This window comes from Dicentrarchus labrax, unplaced genomic scaffold (genome assembly GCF_905237075.1).
Source record: "Dicentrarchus labrax unplaced genomic scaffold, dlabrax2021, whole genome shotgun sequence".
Taxonomy (NCBI): domain Eukaryota; kingdom Metazoa; phylum Chordata; class Actinopteri; family Moronidae; genus Dicentrarchus; species Dicentrarchus labrax.
This window is the reverse complement of record NW_026136723.1, coordinates 3199334-3223702: the sequence shown is the minus strand read 5'-3', so window position 1 is coordinate 3223702 and position 24369 is coordinate 3199334. Positions and strand designations below refer to the sequence as shown.

The 24369-nt window shown below is 39.6% G+C and overlaps 1 protein-coding gene and 1 long non-coding RNA gene across 23 annotated transcripts in view; one reads left to right on the top strand and one right to left on the bottom strand.

Moving 5' to 3' along the window:
- Positions 1-19158, top strand: part of LOC127358133 (uncharacterized) — a 33199-nt gene extending 14041 nt beyond the window's left edge. Inside the window, exons 2-3 of one of the 2 annotated variants that reach the window (XR_007882350.1) lie at positions 4095-4140; positions 19020-19158. This is a non-coding gene — a long non-coding RNA (uncharacterized LOC127358133). Of the gene's footprint in view, positions 1-4094; positions 4141-18973 lie in introns of both variants that reach the window. The other variant, XR_007882349.1, reaches the window with a different exon arrangement.
- stm (starmaker) lies at positions 7475-23554 on the bottom strand. Of its 21 annotated transcripts, none has more exons than XM_051390824.1 (20): positions 23434-23554; positions 22566-22624; positions 21917-21934; positions 20536-20568; positions 17907-17945; positions 17698-17733; positions 17328-17363; positions 17156-17206; positions 14427-14459; positions 14173-14199; positions 13741-13779; positions 13309-13341; positions 13055-13081; positions 12623-12661; positions 12190-12222; positions 10813-11333; positions 10281-10758; positions 9606-9677; positions 9388-9437; positions 7475-7886 (listed from the first exon to the last, which is right to left on the bottom strand). In XM_051390824.1, exons 1-19 carry the CDS (start codon positions 23442-23444, stop codon positions 9427-9429), a joined length of 1596 nt encoding a protein of 531 aa, XP_051246784.1. In that variant the 5' UTR covers positions 23445-23554; the 3' UTR covers positions 7475-7886; positions 9388-9426. The 21 variants fall into 21 exon arrangements, with proteins under 21 accessions (XP_051246784.1, XP_051246800.1, XP_051246783.1 ...); XM_051390840.1 differs by having other exon boundaries at positions 10281-10560; positions 10837-11333; XM_051390823.1 differs by having other exon boundaries at positions 10281-11058; positions 11089-11333.
- Between the last annotated feature and the right edge of the window lie 815 nt (positions 23555-24369).

Here is a 24369-nt window from a genome sequence, read left to right as displayed (position 1 = left end):
GACAATGAGTCTCTAAGGTTTTTGGGGCCAAGAACAAGAATTTCGGTTTTTTCTGAGTTTAACATCAGAAAATTGCAGGTCATCCAGGATTTTATGTCCTTAAGACATGTTTGTAATTTAGATAATTGATTAATTTCATTGGGTTTGATTGATAGATATAACTGCGTATCATCTGCATAACAGTGAAAGTTAATGGAGTGATTCCTAATAATGTTGCCTAAAGGGAGCATATATAAAGTAAATAGTATTGGTCCAAGTACAGAACCTTGTGGAACTCCATGACTAACTTTAGTATTTATGGAGGATTCATCGTTAACATGTACAAACTGAGAACGATCAGATAAGTATGACTTAAACCAGGTTAGGGCAGTTCCTTTAATGCCAATTTGATGCTCAAGTCTCTGTAAAAGAATATCATGGTCAATGGTGTCAAATGCAGCACTAAGATCTAATAATACAAGTACAGAGACAAGTCCATTGTCAGAAGCGGTCAGAAGGTCATTATTAACTTTAACCAGAGCTGTCTCTGTGCTATGATGAACTCTAAATCCTGACTGAAAATCCTCAAATAAACTATTGTTATGTAGAAAGTCACACAACTCTTTGGCGACTACTTTCTCCAGAATCTTAGAGAGGAACGGGAGGTTAGAAATCGGTCTATAGTTGGCTAAAACCCCTGGGTCAAGAGTGGACTTTTTAAGAAGGGGTTTAATTACAGCTACTTTAAAGGACTGTGGTACATATCCTGATAATAAAGAAAGATTAATCATATCCAGTAAAGAAGTGCCAATTAAGGGAACAACTTCTTTAAGCAGCCTAGTTGGGATCGGGTCTAACAGACAGGTTGATGGCTTCGATGAAGAAATGATTGAAGTTAACTGATGAAGATCGATAGCAGAAAAACAGTCTAAATATACATCTAAGTTTACATTGACAGAAGTCCCTGAACTTGGAGAGCCACTGATAACTGTTGATGGCAGTTGGTGATTAATTTTTTCTCTAATAGTAATAATTTTATTATAGAAGAAGCTCATGAAGCAGACACAAGCTTCGAGGGGGAGTCTGACAGTGTGTGAGTTAGAGGAACGGTACTGCACCACAGAGGTATCTTTACCCGCTATAGTTAGCCAGCCCCCAGTAGCCGGTACGGTCCGACCGAAGGTAGCTTTTGTTGGCCGTCCCCCGGTAGTTCCCCCGGTAGTTCCCCCGATAGTTCCCGAGCAGCCGGGAAGACAGGGAGAGTGGGTGAATGTTCGGAGGAAGAATAAAACGCCGAAGCCCACAGTTCACCACCAACCGATTCATAGTTTTTCCCCACTCAGAAACACACCCACTGAGGAAGCAACTCTGATTATTGGCAGCTCCATAGTCAGAAACGTGAAGTTAGCGAAGCCAGAGGCCATAGTTAAATGTATCCCTGGGGCCAGAGCTGGCGATATTGAATCCTATTTAAAACTGCTGGCTAAAGATAAACGTAAATTTAATAAGATTGTTATTCATGTCGGCGGTAATGACACCCAATTACGCCAGTCGGAGGTCACTTAAATTAATGTGGATTAATGTCGGTGTGTAATTATGCTAAAACAATGTCGGACTCCGTAGTTTTCTCTGGACCCCTGCCCAATGTGACCAGTGATGACATGTATAGCCGCATGTCGTCATTCCACCGCTGGCTATCGAGGTGGTGTCCAGCAAACGATGTGGGCTTCATTGATAACTGGAAGCCTTTTTGGGGAAAACCTGGTCTGATTAGGAGAGACGGCATCCATCCCACTTTGGATGGAGCGGCTCTCTTATCTAGAAATATGGCAAAGTTTATTTCTAAAACCTGACAGTCCAGAGTTGGGACCAGGAAGCAGAGCTGCTGTCTTACACACTTCTCTGCTCTTCCACTAGAACAGTCACCCATTCAAAACCCCATACAGACTGTGTCTGTCCCCCGACCACCTAAATTGTTTAAAGAAATAAAAACGAGGAGTTAAACATAAAAACCTAATAAAAATTAAAACTAACTCCTTAGTAGCACAAAATAAAAGAATGAAATGTGGACTGTTAAATATCAGGTCTCTGTCCTCTAAAGCTGTTTTAGTGAATGAATTAATATCAGATTATGATATTGATTTACTTTGTCTTACTGAGACCTGGTTGTCCCACGAGGAGTATGTTAGCCTAAATGAATCCACCCCCCCTGTCATATTAATACTCACATTCCTCGAGGCACTGGCCGAGGAGGTGGAGTAGCAGCCATATATGATCCGAGCGTTTTAATGGACCCTAAACCTAAACTAAATTGTAATTAATTTGAAAGCCTTGTTCTTAGTCTTTCTCACCCGACCTGGAAAACACTGCAGCCAGTTCTATTTCTTATGGTGTACCGTGTTCCTGGACTGTACTCTGATTTTATATCTGAATTCTCAGAGTTTTTATCAAGTTTAGTCCTTACATCAGATAAAGTAATTATTGTAGGTGATTTTAATATTCATGTGGATGTTGAAAATGACAGTCTGAGTAATGCATTTATCTCATAAATAGACTAAATTGGCTTCAGTCAGAGTGTAAATAAACCCACTCATTGTTTTAATCACACTCTTGACCTCGTTCTATCATATGGCATTGATATCTAACATTTAATAGTCTTCCCACATAATCCTTTCCTATCTGACCATTATTTAATAACTTTTGAATTCCTATTATTAGATTATAAGCGAAATTGATAATCTTGTTGATAGTGCTGCTGGCTCACTATGAAGAACATTAGACTCTATCGCTCCTATAAAAAGGAAATTCTTAAAACACAGGAGATTAGCACCATGGTACAACCACCAAACCCGCCAATTAAAGCAAAAAGTTAGGAAATCTGAAAGGAAATAGCGCTCTTCCAAATTACCAGAATATTACTCAATTTGGCAAGATAATCTTAAAACTTATAGAAAGGCCCTCCGTAATGCCAGAGGAGCCTATTATTCAGCACTAATAGAAGAAAATAAGAATAACCCTAGGTTCCTCTTCAGCACTGTAGCCAGGCTGACAGAGAGTCACAGCTCTATTGAGCCACATATCCTCATAAACTTAAGTAGCAATGACTTCATGAGCTTCTTTTATAATAAAATTATTACTATTAGAGAGAAAATAAATCACCAACTGCCATCAACAGTTATCAGTGGCTCTTCAAGTTCAGGAACTTTAACTAATGTAAACTTAGATATATATTAAGACTGTTTTTCTGCTATCGATATTCATCAGTTAATTTCAATAATTTCTACATCGAAGCCATCAACCTGTCTATTAGACCCGATCCCAACTAGGCTGCTTGAAGAAGTCGTACCCTTAATTGGCACTTCTTTAGTGGATATGATTAATCTTTCTTTGTTATCAGGATATGTACCACAGTCCTTTAAAGTAGCTGTAATTAAACCCCTTCTTAAAAAGCCCACTCTTGACCCAGGGGTTTTAGCCAACTATAGACCGATTTCTAACCTCCCCTTCCTCTCTAAGATTCTGGAGAAAGTAGTCGCCAAAGAGTTGTGTGACTTTCTACATAACAATGTTTATTTGAGGAGTTTCAGTCAGGATTTAAAGTTCATCACAGCACAGAGACAGCTCTGGTTAAAGTTAATAATGACCTTCTGACTGCTTCTGACAATGGACTTGTATTATTGGATATTATTAAATCCCCCGATAGTCTAAGCCTATAGCAGCATAACTAAGGGATGGTTCAGGACTCACTTGATCCAGCCCTAACTATAAGCTTCATCATATATACCTCCTCCTCACCTATAAAGCTCTTCATGGTCAGGCCCCTTCATATCTTAAAGAGCTCATAGTACCCTATTACCCCTCGGTTGCTGTTGTTGCTGTGGTCGCTGCTCGGTGTCCCCATCGTTGTTGTCCCCATCACCATCATCTACGTGTTCATCATCATCCTTTTAACTACTATTAGTGTAGTTGTTGCTACTGTTGCTGCTGTGCACCTCTGTCTGTCTGTCTGTCTGTCTCTCTCTCTCTCTCTCTCTCTCTCTCTCTCTCTCTCTCTCTCTTACCCCAACTGGTCGAGGCAGACGACCACCCACCTAGAGCTGAAGGGTCTGTCCGAGGTTTCTGCCTTTTAACAGGCAGTTTTTCCTTGCCCTTGTCTCCAAGGTCTTGCTCATGGTGGTACTGTTGGGTCTCTGTAATTAATGTTATAAAGAGTTCGGTCTAGACCTGCTCTATTTGAAAAGTGGCCTGAAATAACTTCTGTTATGAATTGGCACTATACAAATACAATTGAATTTCATTGAATTTAATTCTGTTAGTGTGTGTTACAGTGTGTGTTACAGTGTGTATGTTACAGTGTGTGTTACTGTGTGTGTGTTACAGTGTGTTTGTTACACTCTGTTTTACAATGTGTGTTACAGTGTGTGTGTTACAATGTGTGTTACAGTGTGTTTTACAATGTGTGTTACTGTGTGTGTGTTACAATGTGTGTGTTACAATGTGTGTTAGAGTGTGTGTTACATTATGTGTTACAGTGTGTGTGTTACAGTGTGTGTTACTGTCTTTACGTTACAGTGTGTCGCAGTGTGTATGTTACAGTGTGTGTTACAGTGTGTGTGTTACATTGTGTGTTATAGTGAGTGTGTTACAGTGTGTATTCAGGCTCATCAGACTCACAAAAATTAATCTTTATCACAAATCTTCAGAGAAAATTTCCCTAAGCTCCTCCTCATCCTCCTCCTCCTCTCTCCTCATCCTCCTCCTCCTCCTCCTTCCTCCTCATCCTCCTCCTTCTCTCTCCCCTTCCTCACCCTCCTCTCTTGTCATCCTCCTCTTTCTCTCTGCCCCTCTTCTCTCTTCATCCTCCCCCTCCTCTCTCCCCCTCCTCTCCTTATGTTTGGCTGTATACATCAGACTGTTACCGTCAGTGTTACACGTTAGAAAACCCACTGACCTGTGCCACTTTTATTTTGAAATGAGTTTCCTGCTGTCTGTGAGAATCAGGGCAGAACATGAATCTGCAGCCATCTGCAGCAGGATGTCCTGAAACTAGAACCGAGCTGGAGCCAATCTGGACCCTGGGATCAGGTCCAGAAGAGGAATTAAGGGCACTTTAAGGTATAGTCTAGTCCAGCTCTGTTCTGAATGACTGCAGCTCACCTGGACCTTTGATCCTGATGTCTGACTGTAACCAAGAGCTGTGGGAGCAACACAAACTTAGGCAGACTCCAGAAACTCCAGAAACACAGCAGACCACCAAAGACATCATGAAATATTTTACTAACAAGAGAATTCAAACAAAGATATATAGTCAGTTTGAACATACATCAATGTTAGAAGGAAAGTATTCATTTCAGTGTAACAACAGGACAGAACAACACATTTGAGATAAAACAGAAACGAACATCATTTGAACAAAAAGTGAGGGGTCACCTAGCCCCGCCCTCAGTGGAAGTTACACATCCACTTCTTCAACCTCTGCTCAGGTAAGGGTTCTCTTCTCACAGACGTATGGACCTATCAGCTGCTTCCATGAGAAACACACCTGAACAAAGTTTTATCTCTCTCTCTCTCTCTCTCTCTCTCTCACACACACACACACACACACACACACACACACACACACTGATGTGCACCACTGATTCGCCCCCTGCTGTTGGCCTCAGAATCGACCCCCATTAACCAAACAGGAGTCTGTTTGAAACAGACACCCTTTATCTGGCTGGAGGTAACCCCCCTCCCCCGCACCGTCTGTGTGTGAGTCAGTTAACCTCCGAGGACCTGCAGGTCACTTTTATTCATCGTCTCAGTGAAACTTCATCTGCTCCATCTCAGGAGTCAGTCTTCCACATCAGCGACCTGTGGCACCAGGTAACCTGACTCCTCCCCCTCCAACACACCTATAATCAGCTTCAGGTGATATGCCCTGGCCAGCTTAAAATGTCAACTTCCACATGCCTCAACAATTGCCTTAACAGGTGCAGCCCAGGTGTGGAAATGTTGGTTAATGTAATGCTTTGTGCCTGTACCAGTTTAACAACTAGTAGAACAACAGGTGAATAAAGATAAATCACAAGTGAGACAACAAGTGAAATAACAGGTCATCAAAAACAAGAAAATCACCGGTGAAACAACAGGAAAAGCAACAGGTAAAACACACTTCGCTTTATGGAATCGAGTCATCATGGACCCGGGTTTACTGATTCAGCCCTGTGGTGTGATGATCACTTCTGAGGCTGTGTGAGGCATGGATCTGTCCTAGGTTTCTGCCTCTTTTCTCCGTTGCCAAAGTCTTGCTCATTGTGGGAACTGTTGGGTCTCTGTAAATAGTGTTATAAGGAGTTCGGTCTAGACCTGCTCTATTTGGAAAGTGTCCTGAGATAACTTCTGTCATGAATTGGCGCTGTACAAGTAAAATTGAATTGAATTGACTGTTTTTTAAACCAAAAATCTATTGACAAAGTAGAAGTTTCAGAGAGGTACAGGTACCTCGATGATTAAAGAAGGGTTAGAGAAAGTTGTATCTTCTGCGGATGTAACTGGTTTTTAATGTTGAATGGTGCTCTTCTACAGATCCCTCACAGAATCATTCCTCCCCTTCGCACTGATTTGTTGATGTGCAAATCTGAATGTATAAAATCAGCTGGGAAACATTGTGGAATCACTGATAGCAGATAAATCACACAGAAAGTTGAACCCATCATATAGTAATCCAAACTATTCTCCCCCCAGGTCACAGTTTCCAGATTCAGTTTTCATTGATCTGAAACGTGTTTCCTGTACAGCACTTTATACTGTGGCTGCAGTTGTCTTACATAATGTTTACTGTGTCTGTGTTTCCTCTTTTGGGTCTGATCTGAACTGAGGTGAAACAAAGGGCAGCATTGTGTACGTGCTGCAGGGTGTGAACAAACTGTTAAAGAATGTGGACTAGCAGCAGCTGACTGGAACACTCAGGAGTCTGGTCTGACCAGCACTCACTGGTTTCTAGGAAAGGGAGGCAGCTCCATCAAAACTCATTATTACTGGTTAACAGGTAGCCCCGCCCACCATTTACAGACAGGTGTTTTCATAAAGAGACCTTTGTGTAGGCTACATGACACCACTTCCTATTTACTCTGTTAACTTGATGTTGTTGATGTATCAGAATGTACTGAATATCAATATGTTTGTGTGTATTGTGTAGTACGTACTGTTTATGAATGGGTCATGTTTGTACACAAGTTATATTGTAAACAAAATTGTTTATATCGTCTATTTCATTTTTTTTTTTTTGCAGCAGCAGCAGTCTGAAGTTTGTTGAAATCTGTTGAAGCTGTTCAAATGTTCTCTGGAAGAACCTTCACCTCTACTTTAACCTGAAACCTCCATTTGAAATGATGGATCAATAATAACTTCATGGGTCCAAATCAATGATCAGTTTATGATCAATAATCAGTTTTATGATCAATAATCAGTTTATGATCAATAGTCAGACAGACTCGTAGACTCAGTGAGGGAAGGTTTTGACAGTTCAAACTTTATTAGCAGTTCCTCTGTGGACAGTCATTAATGTATGTACACTTCAATGTGTAAACAGAGCAGATCTCAGATCAGCAGACAGGCAGACTGCAGATAGACAGGCAGGCAGACTGCAGGCAGACTGCAGGTAGGCAGACAGACAGGCAGACAGTGACACACATTAAACACGCAGACGGCTGATTGGTGGAAAAGTAAAGCAACCAGAGTTTGAAGAACATGGAGACAACCATTCAGGAATTAGCTGAGGAGTGAAAACAAATAGGAAGCTACAGGTTTATTTGCAGTTTAGCTTGTTGTTGTTGTTGTTGTTGTTGTTGCTGTTGTTGTTGTTGTTGTTGTTGTTGTTGGTGATGTTGTCATGGCAACTGTATTTCACTGTGGGGTTGGCTCTGATAGAGAGAAAGCACAAAACAATCAGCTTATAAGCAATACCATTGGAATCCTGATCAAAGTGTTAGTGAGCTATGTTGACTTTTCAGTGTCACCAATGTGGCTCTTATAACCAGGCTAAATCACTATGGTAACCTTCTCTGGAGGAGGTTCAGATTTACATTTTCTACTATTTAACTCTTCCTAAGCCTAACCCTCTTTGAGCAAGCCTTGTCAGCTAACCACTTATAACCAATTAGCTAGCTAACAACAACAGAGAAGACAGAGAACCAACAAATATTATGTTTATTTTATGGATTATTTTCCAACACATCAGTCATTTAGTTTATAAAGCCTACATACACTTTCCCCACGTGTATCATAAACTCCTCCGTTTACTGTATTGTTTACAGTCCAATCTGTCCTGGTCCAAGATGCAGTCAATGCAGTTACTATGTATATATGTCTATGGATTAGCAAGTTAGTTAGCTATATATAGAGATTAGCTTAGCATATAGCATATCGAAGTACAGGAAAGGAGGAAGTTGATGATTCTGACCGTACTGTAATTGGAGCACAGAGCAGAAAGGGGCGGATCTAAGGAAGGATTATTCTTTATGACAGATATTGATTCTCAACTGAGAAAGACTGTCATATAAAAACTGTAAACATTAGTGATGTGACAGACCTAACTGTATACTTTATCACAATGGTTTTTTTCAAGCCTGTCTCTTAGAAATTACATCACTAAATAGTTTTCTTAGTTACGTTGTACTGACAACATTTGCATCAGGTAAAATGAAGGCTTTAAATGTTACACAGCAGCTGCTGGTCGAGACAGACGACCAACCACCTAGAGCCGGAGGATCTGTCCTAGGTTTCTGCCTTTTAACAGGCAGTTTTTCCTTGCCCTTGTCGCCAAGTGCTTGCTCATGGTGGTACTGTTGGGTCTCTGTAATTAATGTTGAAGAGTTCGGTCTAGACCTGCTCTATTTGAAAAGTGTCCTGAGATAACTTCTGTTATGAATTGGCGCTATACAAATAAAACTGAATTGAATTGAATTGAATTGAATTGCTGCTGGAACTGCAGCTAATAGAAAAAAAGAACCAGGAAATGTATTAGTCTGTTTAGTCCATATTATTAATTTCAATTTGATTTAGCCATGTATCCTTTTTATAGTGTTTACATATGCTGTAGAAGTGTGTGTTGAGATGATTTCCTACCAGCATTCCTCTCTTGTTGCTGTAATCATTTTTATAACATTATTCTTAATACTTCTCCATTATAATAGTAGGCAACACGCAGTGAAAGTACCTTTATGTAAATGCACACAGAGCCTGAGGAAAACTGGTTAATAAAGACAGTCCTGATCCTCTTTATCTCTGACTAAGGCAGCTTTTTTTAATGAAAAAAGTTGGAGATCTCTGTCTTGTCAGCAGTGACTTTCTTCGCCATTTCACCTGAATGCAGCACAGGATCAATGACACTTAAGTTTCCATTGACAGACTGTGTGAGGATACCTGGAGTCGCTGAGCTTCCACAGTTCAGAGGCCAAGAGTCTATATCATGGCTGAAAGAAGAAAACAGAGATTTAAAAAGATTCAGTTTGACTAAATTGTAAATTCTTTTTATATAATCTCTTCATGCTGCAACATGGGTTCAAGTGGATCTAAGGCTGTGACTGGTCTGAACTGTAATTGGCTGTGAAGCAGTGTGATGTCACTGATGTGACCCTTACTGTCGGTGGTGGCAGCTGTGGAGTCAGGCTGGTCTGGTTGGTCTGGTTGGTCTGGTTGGTCGGCGGGTGTTGCTGTAAGAAGAAACAAGATAAAGTCTCAGGAAACATTTTCTGACTGCCAACAAACTTTTGTTCATTTGTATTCTGGCACATTCAGTGTTTTATAGTGTGTTCAGCTTTTGTTTGGTTTAAATGTAATGCATTGAATGCTCCCAATTGACCTTTGATTAAATACTTAAAAAAATCTAAATTCTTAATTTTGACATCTTCAGCTTGATCTTTGAGTTCGTCATTGTGTCCCCAGAATTCTTTTGATAGATTTACACTTTATGGTCTCTGTGGGAAACTTTACTTGGACAAAACCCCACAATACAAATAATACAGGAAATACAAATACAAAAATAAACTTTAAATTACTTTAATTTTTTTATCTTGAATCTTGATCTCTGAATTTACCTTCATCTTCATCTCTATATTTTACATCCTCCACTTTTATTTCTTCATCTTCACCTCTGATTTCTTATATTGGAAGTCCTAAAGCTTCTGGTTCCCTACTTTTTTAAATTCAAATACTACAATATTTAATATGAAAGACTTGAACTCTGAAGACTTTGTTTTGAACACAGTGCTGCTATCCTGTCCCTCATTTGTTTGGACTCATCAGTGTCAGTTTACCTTCAGTGGAGTCGAGACTGTCTAGACTCTGCTCCTCATTCTCCTCATTATCTGTCTTTGCAGAGTCGTCATCGTTCACCTCCTCTTCCTCCTCTGTGACCCCTGAGTCCAGCATATCACTGTCGTCCTGAATGTCAGGCTCAGTTTCACTGTCAATGTCAGTCTCACTGTCTCCATCGCTCAGGTTTTCAATGTCTGTGTCCTCGATCACGCTGTCATTGTCCACGTCACTGTTGTCTTCGTCTGTGATCACTTCCTGCTCACCCTCTGCTGGTTCCACCTCCTCTGACATGTCTTCGTCTGTGATTACCTCCTGCTCACCCTCTGCTGTTTCCACCTCCTCTGACATGTCTTCGTCTGTGATCACCTCCTGCTCACCCTCTGCTGGTTCCACCTCCTCTGACATGTCTTCATCTGTGATCACCTGCTCACCCTCTGCTGGTTCCACCTCCTCTGACGTGTCTCCATCTGTGATCACCTGCTCACCCTCTGCTGGTTCAGCCTCCTCTGACATGTCTTCGTCTGTGATCACCTGCTCACCCTCTGCTGGTTCCACCTCCTCTGACGTGTCTTCGTCTGTGATCCCCTCTTTCTCCCCCCCCTCTGGTTCTTTGCTCCCTTCCTTCAACTCCTCCTCTAAGTCATCCAGAGTCAGGCTGTCGTCATTGCTGTCATCCTCGTCTGCTGTGGTAACCTCAGCCTCAGAGTCAGCCTCAGAGTCAGCCTCAGAGTCAGCCTCAGAGTCAGCCTCAGCCTCAGAGTCTGCCTTAGAGTCAGCCTCAGTCTCAGAGTCTGCCTTAGAGTCAGCCTCAGCCTCAGAGTCTGCCTTAGAGTCAGCCTCAGAATCAGTGTCAGTGTCAGCCTCACTGTCAGCATCAGCCTCAGAGTCAGTGTCAGCGTCAGCCTCAGTGTCAGTGTCAGCCTCAGAGTCAGCCTCACTGTCAGTGTCACTGTCAGCGTCAGCCTCAGAGTCAGCACCAGTGTTCATGCTTTTGTTGGAGTTGGCGTCACTTTTGTCCTCACTTTCTGCATCAGCTGCAGAGTCTTCAGTATCTGAAGAATAAAGACATTGCACACTAATCAATTATTTGTTATCATGTAAACATGAGCATGGTATATCTGTGGTCAGTGTTTAATGTCCATGTTATTGATAAAACAGACAAGCCAATCAGAGTGCTGCACCTGTGGCTGTCAGGCTGCAGTGTATCATTAAAAGTTCAAGGAATACAGGAATAAGGTCATTCACAGAGGCGGCTCATACCACTGTTATGCCGATGATACACAGATCTACTTCTCTGCTGAACCCAATAACCTGAATCAACTGTCCTCTCTCCATGAGTGATTAGCTGCCACCAAAGACTGGATGTCTCTTAATTTTCTCCACCTAAATCCTGACAAAACTGAAATCATTTCATTTGGCCCTGAAAACTCACTGCAGTTGATCAGTTTATTGGACCATTATGCATAAATATCCAACCCACTGCTAAGAATCTGGGTATCATCTTTGACCAGTATATGGCAATTGACCTTCATGTTACAGAACTTGACCAATCCCATTTTCTGCAGCTACAAAAGCTACTTTATCGTATATAGTGTATATATTTTTATACTCTAGATTTCTATTACATATATTTTCCTTTTTTTCCAATCTATTTTTATTTTATTTACTGTATTTACTACATCTAAAGGAGCAGAAATGGACAGATTAACAGAAAAATATGTTCCCTTGTATGTTTTTAGAGATTCAACATCCTCATTCTTTGTGTGGGTTTGGTTTCAGGTTTGATTTCCCTCAGTCTGTCTCTGCTGTTAGTTTGATTGTTCCAGAGGAAAGACTTCCTGAACTCATCACCATTAAACAAACTAAAGACCCGCCAGACAAGAAGGAAGAGGGAAACCTGAGGATTACCTTCAGGTGTTGAGTCGACACTATCAGCATCTTCTGTGGAGACAAATCAACATGTTGTACACGGTTAATGTCGCATACATTATGTCGGAAGGACAGTGGCAGTATGAGTGCAAGTAGAAGTTGTAGTAGTTGTTGTATTAGCAGTAACAGGAGTACAAAAAGTAGTAGTGGAAGTTTGTAGTTATGTTGTTTCTCTTTGTTAAAGTAATCTATCGCTTTACAGTCGTTTTATTGTGTTTTTCTGCCTATTTGATATCTCTTTGGGTCTCTGTAGTCATTGTTTGTCTCTTTGTAGTCATTTAGTGTGTCTTTATACTTGTTTTGAGTGTGTTTGTTGTGATTTTGAGTCTGTCACTGTGTTGACCTTAATGATGTCACTGTCTACTAATGTTGTTGTTGATAACATGTTCTGGATGATTATTAATGTGTTTACCAGTATCAGGGTCGTCTGTAGAATCTTTGCTGTCTCCACCTACAGAGAGAACGTCAGTTTAATAAGACTCAGTGCTCATGTCAGCTGCTCAGAGTTCAGTTTTACTTTCTTAATTGAGTACCTCATCCAGTATGAGTTACAGTAATGCAGTTCATTGTGTGGGCCCAGACCAAGCTCACAAACATTTTTAATGGGAATAAAAGATAGTTTGTTGACTTCTGTGTAAATATTTTTTTTCTGTGCAAATCTGACAATGGTTTTTGTGCATAGAAATTAGAATTAAAGTTACAAAAATATGGCAATATGTAATCCGATCCGTCAAATGGAAAAATGCTATATGTCTTTGCTTCATTTCAGACACATTAGATTTAAATTCAGACAGACAGATTGGTTTTTTAAAATAACTACCAGAATTAAAACAGAAACACTGACCTTGTGCTTCAGTGGTTTCAGCTGAATCTAAAGGAGCAGAAATGGACAGATTAACAGAAAAATATGTTCCCTTGTATGTTTTTAGAGATTCAACATCCTCATTCTTTGTGTGGGTTTGGTTTCAGGTTTGATTCCCCTCAGTCTGTCTCTGCTGTTAGTTTGATTGTTCCAGAGGAAAGACTTCCTGAACTCATCACCGTTAAACAAACTAAAGACCCGCCAGACAAGAAGGAAGAGGGAAACCTGAGGATTACCTTCAGGTGTTGAGTCGACACTATCAGCATCTTCTGTGGAGACAAATCAACATGTTGTACACGGTTAATGTCGCATACATTATGTCGGAAGGACAGTGGCAGTATGAGTGCAAGTAGAAGTTGTAGTAGTTGTTGTATTAGCAGTAACAGGAGTACAAAAAGTAGTAGTGGAAGTTGTAGTTATGTTGTTTCTCTTTGTTAAAGTAATCTATCGCTTTACAGTCGTTTTATTGTGTTTTTCTGCCTATTTGATATCTCTTTGGGTCTCTGTGGTCATTGTTTGTCTCTTTGTAGTCATTTAGTGTGTCTTTATACTTGTTTTGAGTGTGTTTGTTGTGATTTTGAGTCTGTCACTGTGTTGACCTTAATGATGTCACTGTCTACTAATGTTGTTGTTGATAACATGTTCTGGATGATTATTAATGTGTTTACCAGTATCAGGGTCGTCTGTAGAATCTTTGCTGTCTCCACCTACAGAGAGAACGTCAGTTTAATAAGACTCAGTGCTCATGTCAGCTGCTCAGAGTTCAGTTTTACTTTCTTAATTGAGTACCTCATCCAGTATGAGTTACAGGAATGCAGTTCATTGTGTGGGCCCAGACCAACCTCACAAACATTTTTAATGGGAATAAGAAATAGCTTGTTGACTTCTGTGTAAATAAGTTTTTTCTGTGCAAATCTGACAATGGTTTTTGTGTATAGAAATTAGAAATAACGTTACAAAAATATGGCAATATGTAATCCGATCCGTCAAATGGAAAAATGCTATATGTCTTTGCTTCATTTCAGATACATTAGATTTAAATTCAGACAGACAGATTGGTTTTTTAAAATAACTACCAGAATTAAAACAGAAACACTGACCTTGTGCTTCAGTGGTTTCAGCTGAATCTAAAGGAGCAGAAATGGACAGATTAACAGAAAAATATGTTCCCTTGTATGTTTTTAGAGATTCAACATCCTCATTCTTTGTGTGGGTTTGGTTTCAGGTTTGATTCCCCTCAGTCTGTCTCTGCTGTTAGTTTGATTGTTCCAGAGGAAAGACTTCCTGAACTCATCACCGTTAAACAAACTAAAGACCCGCCAGACAAGAAGGAAGAGGGAAACCTGAGGATTACCTTCAGGTGTTGAGTCGACACTATCAGCATCTTCTGTGGAGACAAATCAACATGTTGTACACGGTTAATGTCGCATACATTATGTCGGAAGGACAGTGGCAGTATGAGTGCAAGTAGAAGTTGTTTCCCTTTCTTGTCATTTTCTGTCTCATTGTAGTCAGTTCTTCGTTCTTTCTTTTATTTGTAGTTATTTTGCATCTGTTTGTTGTATGGTAAGTGTAATGTGTCATTTGTACTGACTGACTGCTCCTGTGTTCAGTGTTTGCTGCTCTAGCTCTGCCCAGCTAATGATAAACTTACTATCTAACTCATTACAGCAGCCATTTACCCGCTTAACATTTAAACGTACGATTTTTCGCTAAATTACAAAGTTGTTCACACACTAGCTACAGTAGCATTAGCAGTTAGTGATGGCTGCTCCCTCTGCTGCTCTTTCCTGCTTAGTGTGCCAGATGTTGTTATTTTTCTGCCTTGTTTAGTGATAATGGTACCTGTATTAAGTGTACTCTATTTACTGCATTGGAGGCGAGGCTCAGTGAACTAGAAGCACGACACCACAGAGAAATCTGTAGCTGCTATAGTTAACCAGCCCCCAGTAGTAGGTGCGGGCCGACCCAGTGCAGCTTCTGCCAGAGTTTCATACATATCTATGAAAAGTGCCGCCGGGGCTGCTTTGTTGAAATACTGTAGGGGGCGCTACAAACACGACAAACACGATTTTTGGTATGTGAGCTACAGGCACCAGTCTACACGTGTCCTGTGAATTTCATATCCATAACTTTTACAGTCTCCGCAGAGTGATTTACCTTGCCACCAGAGCGCCACCCAGTGGTGTGTTTTTTTCTCCTTTTTAAGTGAGCCTCAGGGAGCCATGGCCAATCATCGTACTAAGTTTCGTTTTAATCACACTTGCCGATATGGAGGTATAAACTTCTTCATTTTAAAGAGCGCCACTTTGTGCCAATGGCCTGAAATTGTGCACGATGCCTAAGGAAGACATGGGGAACTATGGACCCAAGGTTGGTGTCAATTGGACATACCAATATGGAGAAATGCTCCACTTCTTGTTTTGACAAAAAATCTACAGGAAGTGCTAATTTTATAACATGCTTATTTTTTGAAATATCCAAATTCTTCAAATTACTTCTTTTGTTAGGATGGTCCCCAGATGCTACATAAAAAGTTTCGTGCAAATCGGACAAAGGGGCATAGGAGGAACACGGAAAAGTAGTTTATGGACATTTTGCGGTCTTTCTTATAGGCGGAAATGGGCATGGCCCAGCTTCATTCACTGAATGCGTGGATATAAGGTTTTTGAATGTGCGACAAATGGTGCAGGAGTTATTAGCCTAAACGCACTTTTCTTAATAGTAGCGCCACCTAGTGGCCGACCCGAAAGCGATGCATAGAATATCCAATTTTTCACCAGGCCTGACAACTTTCGCAAATAAAATTGACTTTTCATATATGTTCAGGGGGTAAAAATAATAATAACTTTAGCAAAGACAAAAACTCCATATTAGCACGAAATAAAAGAATGAAATGTGGACTGTTAAACATCAGGTCTCTATTGATTTACTTTGTCTTACTGAGACCTGGCTGTCCCATGAGGAGTATGTTAAATGAAATACTAAATGAATCCACCCCACCCAGTCATATTAATACTCACATTCCTCGAGGCACTGGCCGAGGAGGTGGAGTAGCAGCTATATATAATTCAAGCCTTTTAATTGATCCTAAACCTAAACTAAACTATAATTCGTTTGAAAGTCTTGTTCTTAGTCTCTCTCACCCAACCTGGAACCTTTGTTACTTGTAGGCTGGATTACTGCAACTTCTTATTATCAGGTTGCCCCAATAAGTCCATTAAGATGCTAATTCAGAACGCTGCAGCACGAGTACTGACAGGAACTAGAAAAAGAGATCACATCTCTCCTGTACTAGCTTCTCTGCATTGGCTCCCTGTAAAATGTAGAATAGAATTTAAAATCCTCCTCCTCACCTATAAAGCTCTTCATGGTCAGGCCCCTTCATATCTTTAAGAGCTCATAGTACCCTATTACCCCTCTAGAACACTACGTTCTCTGAATGCTGGGCTACTTGTGGTTCCTATAGTCTCTAAAAAGTAGAACAGGAGCCAGAGCCTTCAGTTACCAAGCTCCTCTCCTGTGGAACCAGCTTCCAGTTGTGGTTCGGGAGGCAGACACCCTCACCACATTCAAGAGTAGGCTTAAGACATTCCTCTTTGATAAAGCTTATAGTTAGGGCTGGATCAGGTGAGTCCTGAACCATCCCTTAGTTATGCTGCTATAGGCCTAGACTATCGGGGGATTTCCCATGGTGCACTGAGCTCCTCTCTTCCTCTCTCTCTCTTTCTGCACTCATTCATGTCCCATTAATGCATGTTACTAACTTCACTTCTTCCCCGGAGTTCTTGTGCTTTCTCGTCTCGCAGGTTCTTATCGATCCTGTTGGAGCCTCAATATTACTCATATTATTATTATTATTATTATTATTCTGATGATTATAATCATTGTTGATCGTCATCTTCATCATCAGTCATTTCTACTAGTATAGTGTTGCTACTGTTGCTGCTGTGATTTTGTTTGTTTCTCTTTGTAGCTGCTTTGTAGACTGGGGCCCAGGGGCCCAAAGAGTTGGGGCCCATTCATCAATGTCTGGTTATATAAAGATATTAAACACTGAATATATGAAACCTTTATTCTCACCATCTGCTTCATCATTTTCGTCTATTGTTGAATCATTTCCATCACTGTTGTCTGAACCAAATGACACACAAAAAACAATGAAAACATAGAAACACCATGAGGACAGAAAAGATCAATACATGTGATCAGAAATCAGAATTGAGATTGGATCATAATCCAATGAACAACTGACCTGGTGACTCAGTCGTTTCATCTGATTCAGAGGGAGCTGAAACAGACAGACAGGTAAACAGAAAGACAGATAAATAGACAGACAGGTGAACAGAAAGGTAATCAGACAGACAGGTGAACACAAAGGTAATCAGATAGACAGGTGAACAGAAAGGTAATCAGACAGACAGGTGAGCAGAAAGGTAATCAGACAGACAGGTGAACACAATTGTAATCAGATAGACAGGTGAACACAAAGGTAATCAGACAGACAGGTGAACACAATTGTAATCAGATAGACATGTGAACACAATTGTAATCAGATAGACAGGTGAACACAAAGGTAATCAGACAGACAGGTTAACAGAAAGGTAATCAGACAGACAGGTTACCTTCAGTGTGTTCAGCAGAGTTGCTGTCATCAGAATCTGAGGAGACAAATCAAAAAAGTCTGTATATATATAGTGTGTATATAGTGTGTATATTTAGTGTGTGTATATATAGTGTGTGTGTATATATACTGTGTATATAGTGTGTATATAGTGTGTACATATAGTGTGTATATATAGTGTGTATTGTGTCTTGTGTGTTGTGTTGGTACCTGGCTGGGAGGTCACAGGTTCACGCGTAGTTTTTTCTTCTACAACAACAACAAAATAGACAACAATAATCTTTCAGAGTGTTTGTGTGTTACAGTGTGTGTTACAGTGTGTGTGTTTTACATTGTGTGTATTACAGTGTGTGTTATAGTTTGTGTGTTACATTGTGTGTGTAACAGTGTGTGTTACAGTGTATGTGTTACTTTGTGTGTGTTACAGTGTGTGTGTGTTACAGTGTTTGTGTAACAGTGTGTGTAACAGTGTGTGTGTTACTTTGTGTGTGTTACAGTGTTTGTGTAACAGTGTGTGTTACTTTGTGTGTGTTACAGTGTTTGTGTAACAGTGTGTGTAACAGTGTGTGTTGCAGTGTGCTACAATGTGTGTTACAGTGTGTGTTACCATGTGTTGTGTAACAGTGTGTGTTACAGTGTGTGTTACAGTGTGTTACAGTGTGTGTGTTACAGTGTTTGTGTAACAGTGTGTGTAACAGTGTGTGTTACAGTGTGTGTTACGTGTGTGTGTTACATTGTGTATGTTACAGTATGTGTGTTACATTGTGTGTGTAACCGTGTACGTTACAGCAGTGTGTGTGTGACATTGTGTGTGTGTGTGTGTGTGTGTGTGTTACAGAGTGTGTTTTACAGTGTGTGTAACAGTGTGTGTAACAGTGTGTGTGTGTGTTACATTGTGTGTGTGTAACAGTGTGTGCGTGTTACATTGTGTGTGTAACAGTGTGAGTGTTACAGTGTGTGTTACATTGTGTGTGTAACAGAGTTTGTTACATTGTGTGTAACAGTGTGTGTTACATTGTGTGTGTGTGTGTGTGTGTGTGTGTGTGTGTGTGTAACAGTGTGTGTGTTACAGTGTGTGTTGTATCCTGGTGGAGCCTCCTGCCATGGTCCTGCTTGACTGCCATTGCCAATACTGTTGTTGCTGTGCACCTGTCTGTCTGTCTGTCGCCTCTCTCTCTCTCTCTCTCTCTCTCTCTCTCTCTCTCTCTCTCTCTCTCTCTCACCCCAACTGGTCGAGACAGACGACCACCCACCTAGAGCCGAAGGATCTGTCCTAGGTTTCTGCCTTTTAACAGGCAGTTTTTCCTTGCCCTTGTCGCCAAGTGCTTGCTCATGGTGGTACTGTTGGGTCTCTGTAATTAATGTTAAAGAGTTCGGTCTAGACCTGCTCTATTTGAAAAGTGTCCTGAGATAACTTCTGTTATGAATTGGCGCTATACAAATAAAATTGAATTGAATTGAATTGAATTGTTGTAGTGTGTGTAACAGTGTATGTTACAGTGTGTGTGTTACATTGTGTGTGTAACCGTGTACATTACAGTGTGTGTGTTACAGTGTGTGTTAGAGTGTGTGTAACAGTGTGTGTGTGTGTTACAGTGTGTGTGTGTGTGTGTGTGTGTGTGTGTGTGTGTGTGTGTGTGTTTTACAGTGTGTGTTGTAGTGTATGTGTTACATTATGTGTGTGTGTAACAGTGTATGTTACAGTGTGTGTGTTACATTGTGTGTGTGTGTGTGTGTGTGTTACAGTATGTGTTAGAGTGTGTGTTACAGTGTGTGTTTTACAGTGTGTGTAACAGTGTGTGTGTTACAGTGTGTATTACAGTGTGTGTTGTAGTGTGTGTGTTACAATGTGTCTTATAGTGTGTGTTTTACAGTGTGTGTTACAGTGTGTGTTACATTGTGTGTGTGTGTGTGTGTGTGTGTGTAACAGTGTGTGTTGTAGTGTGTGTTTTCCAGTGTGTGTTGTAGTGTGTGTGTTACATTGTGTGTGTAACAGTGTATGTTACAGTGTGTGTGTGTTACATTGTGTGTGTAACCGTGTACATTACAGTGTGTGTGTTACAGTGTGTGATAGAGTGTGTGTTACAGTGTGTGTACCAGTGTGTGTGTGTGTGTGTGTTACATTGTGTGTTACAGTGTGTGTGTGTGTGTGTAACAGCGTGTGTGTGTGTTACATTGTGTGTGTAACAGTGTGAGTGTTAGAGTGTGTGTTACATTGTGTTTGTAACAGTGTGTGTGTTACAGTGTGTGTTGTAGTGTATGTGTTACAGTGTGTGTTGGAGTGTGTATGTGTTACAGTGTGTGTGTGTAACAGTGTATGTTACAGTGTGTGTGTTACATTGTGTGTGTGTTACAGTGTGTGTTACAGTATGTGTTTTACAGTGTGTGTAACAGTGTGTGTGTTACATTATGTGTTACAGTGTGTATTACAGTGTGTGTGTTACAGTGTGTGTTGTAGTGTATGTGTTACATTGTGGTGTGTGTAACAGTGTATGTTACAGTGTGTGTGTTACATTGTGTGTGTGTTACAGTGTGTGTTTTACAGTGTGTGTAACAGTGTGTGTGTTACATTATGTGTTACAGTGTGTATTACAGTGTGTGTGTTACAGTGTGTGTTGTAGTGTGTGTGTTACAGTGTGTGTGTGTGTGTGTGTGTGTGTGTGTATGTAACAGTGTATGTTACAGTGTGTGTGTTACATTGTGTGTGTGTGTGTTACATTGTGTGTTAGAGTGTGTGTTACAAAGTGTGTTTTACAGTGTGTGTAACAGTGCGTGTGTGTGTGTAACATTATGTGTTACAGTGTGTGTTGTAGTGTGTGTGTTACAGTGTGTGTGTTACCGTTGAGGTGAGCCAGCAGGGCTGCACTCCTGTCTGCACAATCAATCAAACAAACAAACAAACAAACAAACAAACAAACAAACAAACATATAAGAAACTCTCAACAAACCAATCAAATAGCTTCAGTAATAATCAATAATATTAGGTGCTCTCTGATTGGCTGCTTGTATTCAGGATGTATGTCCAATGTTCTGCTTTTATTCTGATAAACATTAACATTGATGACAGTGTGGACCTGCTGACCGCTGGATCTTCATTCTTACACTATGAACATTTCACTGTAATTAAAAACTAAATTATTGATTTTCTTTACTGTTTGGTATGAATATCTTTTTATTGATTAAGCCTTCATTTATTTATGAAACATCAAAAACATGATATCATGGCAGCCATTTTACTTACTGTAAGAAAAAAGAATCATTATCACTATTATATTATAGAAATCCACCGATCACTACTTACAGTATATAGACTGATATATTGATCACTAACAGACTGATATATTGATCACTAACAATATATAGACTGAAATATTGATCACTAACAGACTGATATATTGATCACTAACATTATATAGACTGATATATTGATCACTAACAGTATATAGACTGATATATTGATCACTAACAGACTGATATATTGATCACTAACAGTATATAGACTGATATATTGATCACTAACAGTATATAGACTGATATATTGATCACTAACAGACTGATATATTGATCACTAACAGTATATAGACCGATATATTGATCACTAACAGACTGATATATTGATCACTAACAGTATATAGACTGATATATTGATCACTAACAGACTGATATATTGATCACTAACAGTATATAGACCGATATATTGATCACTAACAGACTGATATATTGATCACTAACAGTATATAGACTGATATATTGATCACTAACAGACTGATATATTGATCACTAACAGTATATAGACTGATATAGAGACCAGACTGGGAACACCCCACAAGAGCTGTAGGTTTGGAGATGCTCTGACCCAGTTGTCCATCCCAATGTGGCCCTTGTCAAAGCAGTTCAGATCCTCAGGACTAAATGTTACGGCTGATCGCTGTATAACTGTTCCTATAACACAAAGTATAATGGGTAGGCGGTTTGTTTTTGGTGTCATGGTGCAATAATTCCATAAAAAGCTTTCAGTGTGCTTAAATTTAATTCTGCCTGCCCTCTTGGATCTACTTTCAGGGTTTAGAAAATCTAGCCTGGCCAATCACAGCTTGTATGTATGTATGAGTCCACTTGATAGCATCAGGAGGCTGGGCTTCCCCACAGGGTCAGAGGTCATCAAAGGTCAATTGAACCAAAGGATTAGATTAAATATTAAATTAAAAGTGTATATTTACCATCTGCTGTTGTTCCTTCTGCAAGACAGACAGACAGAGGCATGTATATAAAATAAAATAAAATGAAATAAAATATATACATTTTATCTGTTACACTCTAAGCAAATCTAAGCAAATAGTTGTAACCCATATACTACTGATAACAAATATCAAATATGAAACATTATTATTATTGTTATTATTTGTTTGTAATATTCATTGTTATAAATAGCCTTTAAACCACTAATATACCATCTATATATTTTATGTTAAAGCTTAGCTACACTTTATATTTACTTATTTATTATAATATATAATATATATATAATTAGCTGAATACAGTCTTAATTTCAGTGCTTATTGTGATCATTAACAAACAAAACATACTGTTATTAGTTCAAAACTGTTTTATAATGCTTGTTTCCAGTTAATAAGGTTATGATAATAATAATAATAATAATAATGATAATAATAATAATACAGTGACTAATATTTAAAAATGTATTCATATTTAAAGATGAGGGTTATAATGATATCAATAGGAAATAATTATTATTAGTAGTATAAATATAAGTGATACAATGATTATTGCAAGTCATGTATTTATTTATATTGAATAATATTGATTGTTAATATAGTAATGTTATTGATAAATGATGTCATAGCTCACCTGGGACTGGAGCTGCGAAAGAGAGAGCTGCAAGAGCAACGAGCAGCAACACAACACACCTGTAACACACACACACACACACACACACACAGCAGAAGGTTTTTTAATGCGGAGTGAACAGCTCGATTTGACTGCAGCCTGTTTGCATGTTGTTGTCGTTGTTGTTGTCATACAGGAAGAGAGGAGGACAAACACTCTGTCAGTCTAAAGTCAGTAAATATAGTTTCACTCCATAAAGACTGAAAACAACAACAACAAGAACAATAACCACAACAATGACAACAGGAGTCCAAAGTGACAAACAGAATGTGTCTTGTGTGCTCAAAGACCCCAACAGGTTAAATGTCTGCATTTCTTTGTGTTTCCTCCTCAGAGAGAAAATACAAAGAGTCTGTTCTCTTCCAACGTATGGAGAGAAAGGATCTCAGAAAGGCTACACAGAACCCGTCCGGTGACTGGTGCTTAATGCTCACACACAGATGTCCTTCTGCTGGACTTATACAGACCATGTCCACAGACAAAACCTCAATGCTGATGTACTTTCACACAGTTTAAACTCCGGTTTCCATGATAATGTGAAAAGTATGAGACTTATATAGCTGCTGTGAGATCAGCTGAAACATCAGATAATCATCATTAATAAAAGGAATGTCCGATTATGACTTAATTGACTATAATGACATAACAAACATTTCAGAAGAACAATGATTCTCATAGTTTTAGTAAAGTAAAGAAAACTTTTGTTCAGCACCAGAGTCGTAAGGAATTTACTTCCTTCAGCAGTCTGATGAAACTCAAGTCAACTCTCTTAAACAGCTTAATAAAGTGAATGATTCAAAGTTTATCAATCAAAGATCAATAAACTCACCGTTGGATCATGTTGTGGTTGTTCGGCACGTCAGCGGGATAAAAACTTCACTGGGATGAAACTTCAGTTGTTGAGTTTCTGAACTCAACTGAAACAGAGCAGTAGCTTTTTATACTCACACTCTCTCCTCCCTCTTTTCCCTCCCCTGTCCCTCCTCCCTCCTCCCCCCTTAATCCAGTTCAAACACACCGTTGACTGTTTTAGAGCTCTTGTGGTTTCAGACCCAGTGTGAATGTCTGAACCACATTGTGATCTGAACCACATTCACACTGGGTACAGACTGGATTATTAACGAGTCATTCAAACTAGCACTGTAACAAGCACAGGTAGACAAAGTCATTTTAAACCACCCCTTTGTATACAATTTAAATAAAAACACAATTCTGTTTTTAAAAAAAGTATTTGTTTTGGTGCAAAGCCAAAAGTTGACAAGAAGAGAGCAGTTTACAGAGTAGGATTTGTTGTTTGGCTGTGAGAAAGGAAAATGATATGAAATGTGTAGAAACTTCAGTTTTTTGGTTAATTAAGATGTTAGTAATCAGAACATTGAAGTGGCCCTCCATTGAGAGGACAATACCGGCAGTTGCTTTAAGACAATCTGAGAGGGCCCTGCAGTAACCGGTATGATTATGATAAAATAAACAATAAACAATACATTTAAAAGTAAACACGTCAACCAACAGTTATATTTTACAGATCCTTCAGCATATCCAGATCAAGGTTTGAACCAGATTCAAACCAGTGCGTCCAGTGAAGCCTTTAAAAGAAGTAAGTGTCTGCCTGTAAACCTACTACAGACACGTTTCCTACCAGGAAATGTTAATAAATATAAACACTGTGTGTGTGTATGCTATGTCAGGTATGTTGCTCTGATTCAGGGGAGAACAGGTTGGACGGTATTTTCCGGGAACACAAAGAGTTTGTGAGAAGGAGGCT

What these genes read in the sequence shown, in the direction of transcription:
- stm (XM_051390819.1), bottom strand. An exon ending in TGTCGACTCAACACCTGAAG is followed by an intron (nt 13,082 to 13,308) that starts GTAATCCTCAGG and finishes CTGCTCCTTTAG; the next exon opens with ATTCAGCTGAAACCACTGAA. An exon ending in TACAGACGACCCTGATACTG is followed by an intron (nt 12,223 to 12,622) that starts GTAAACACATTA and finishes TTGTCTCCACAG; the next exon opens with AAGATGCTGATAGTGTCGAC.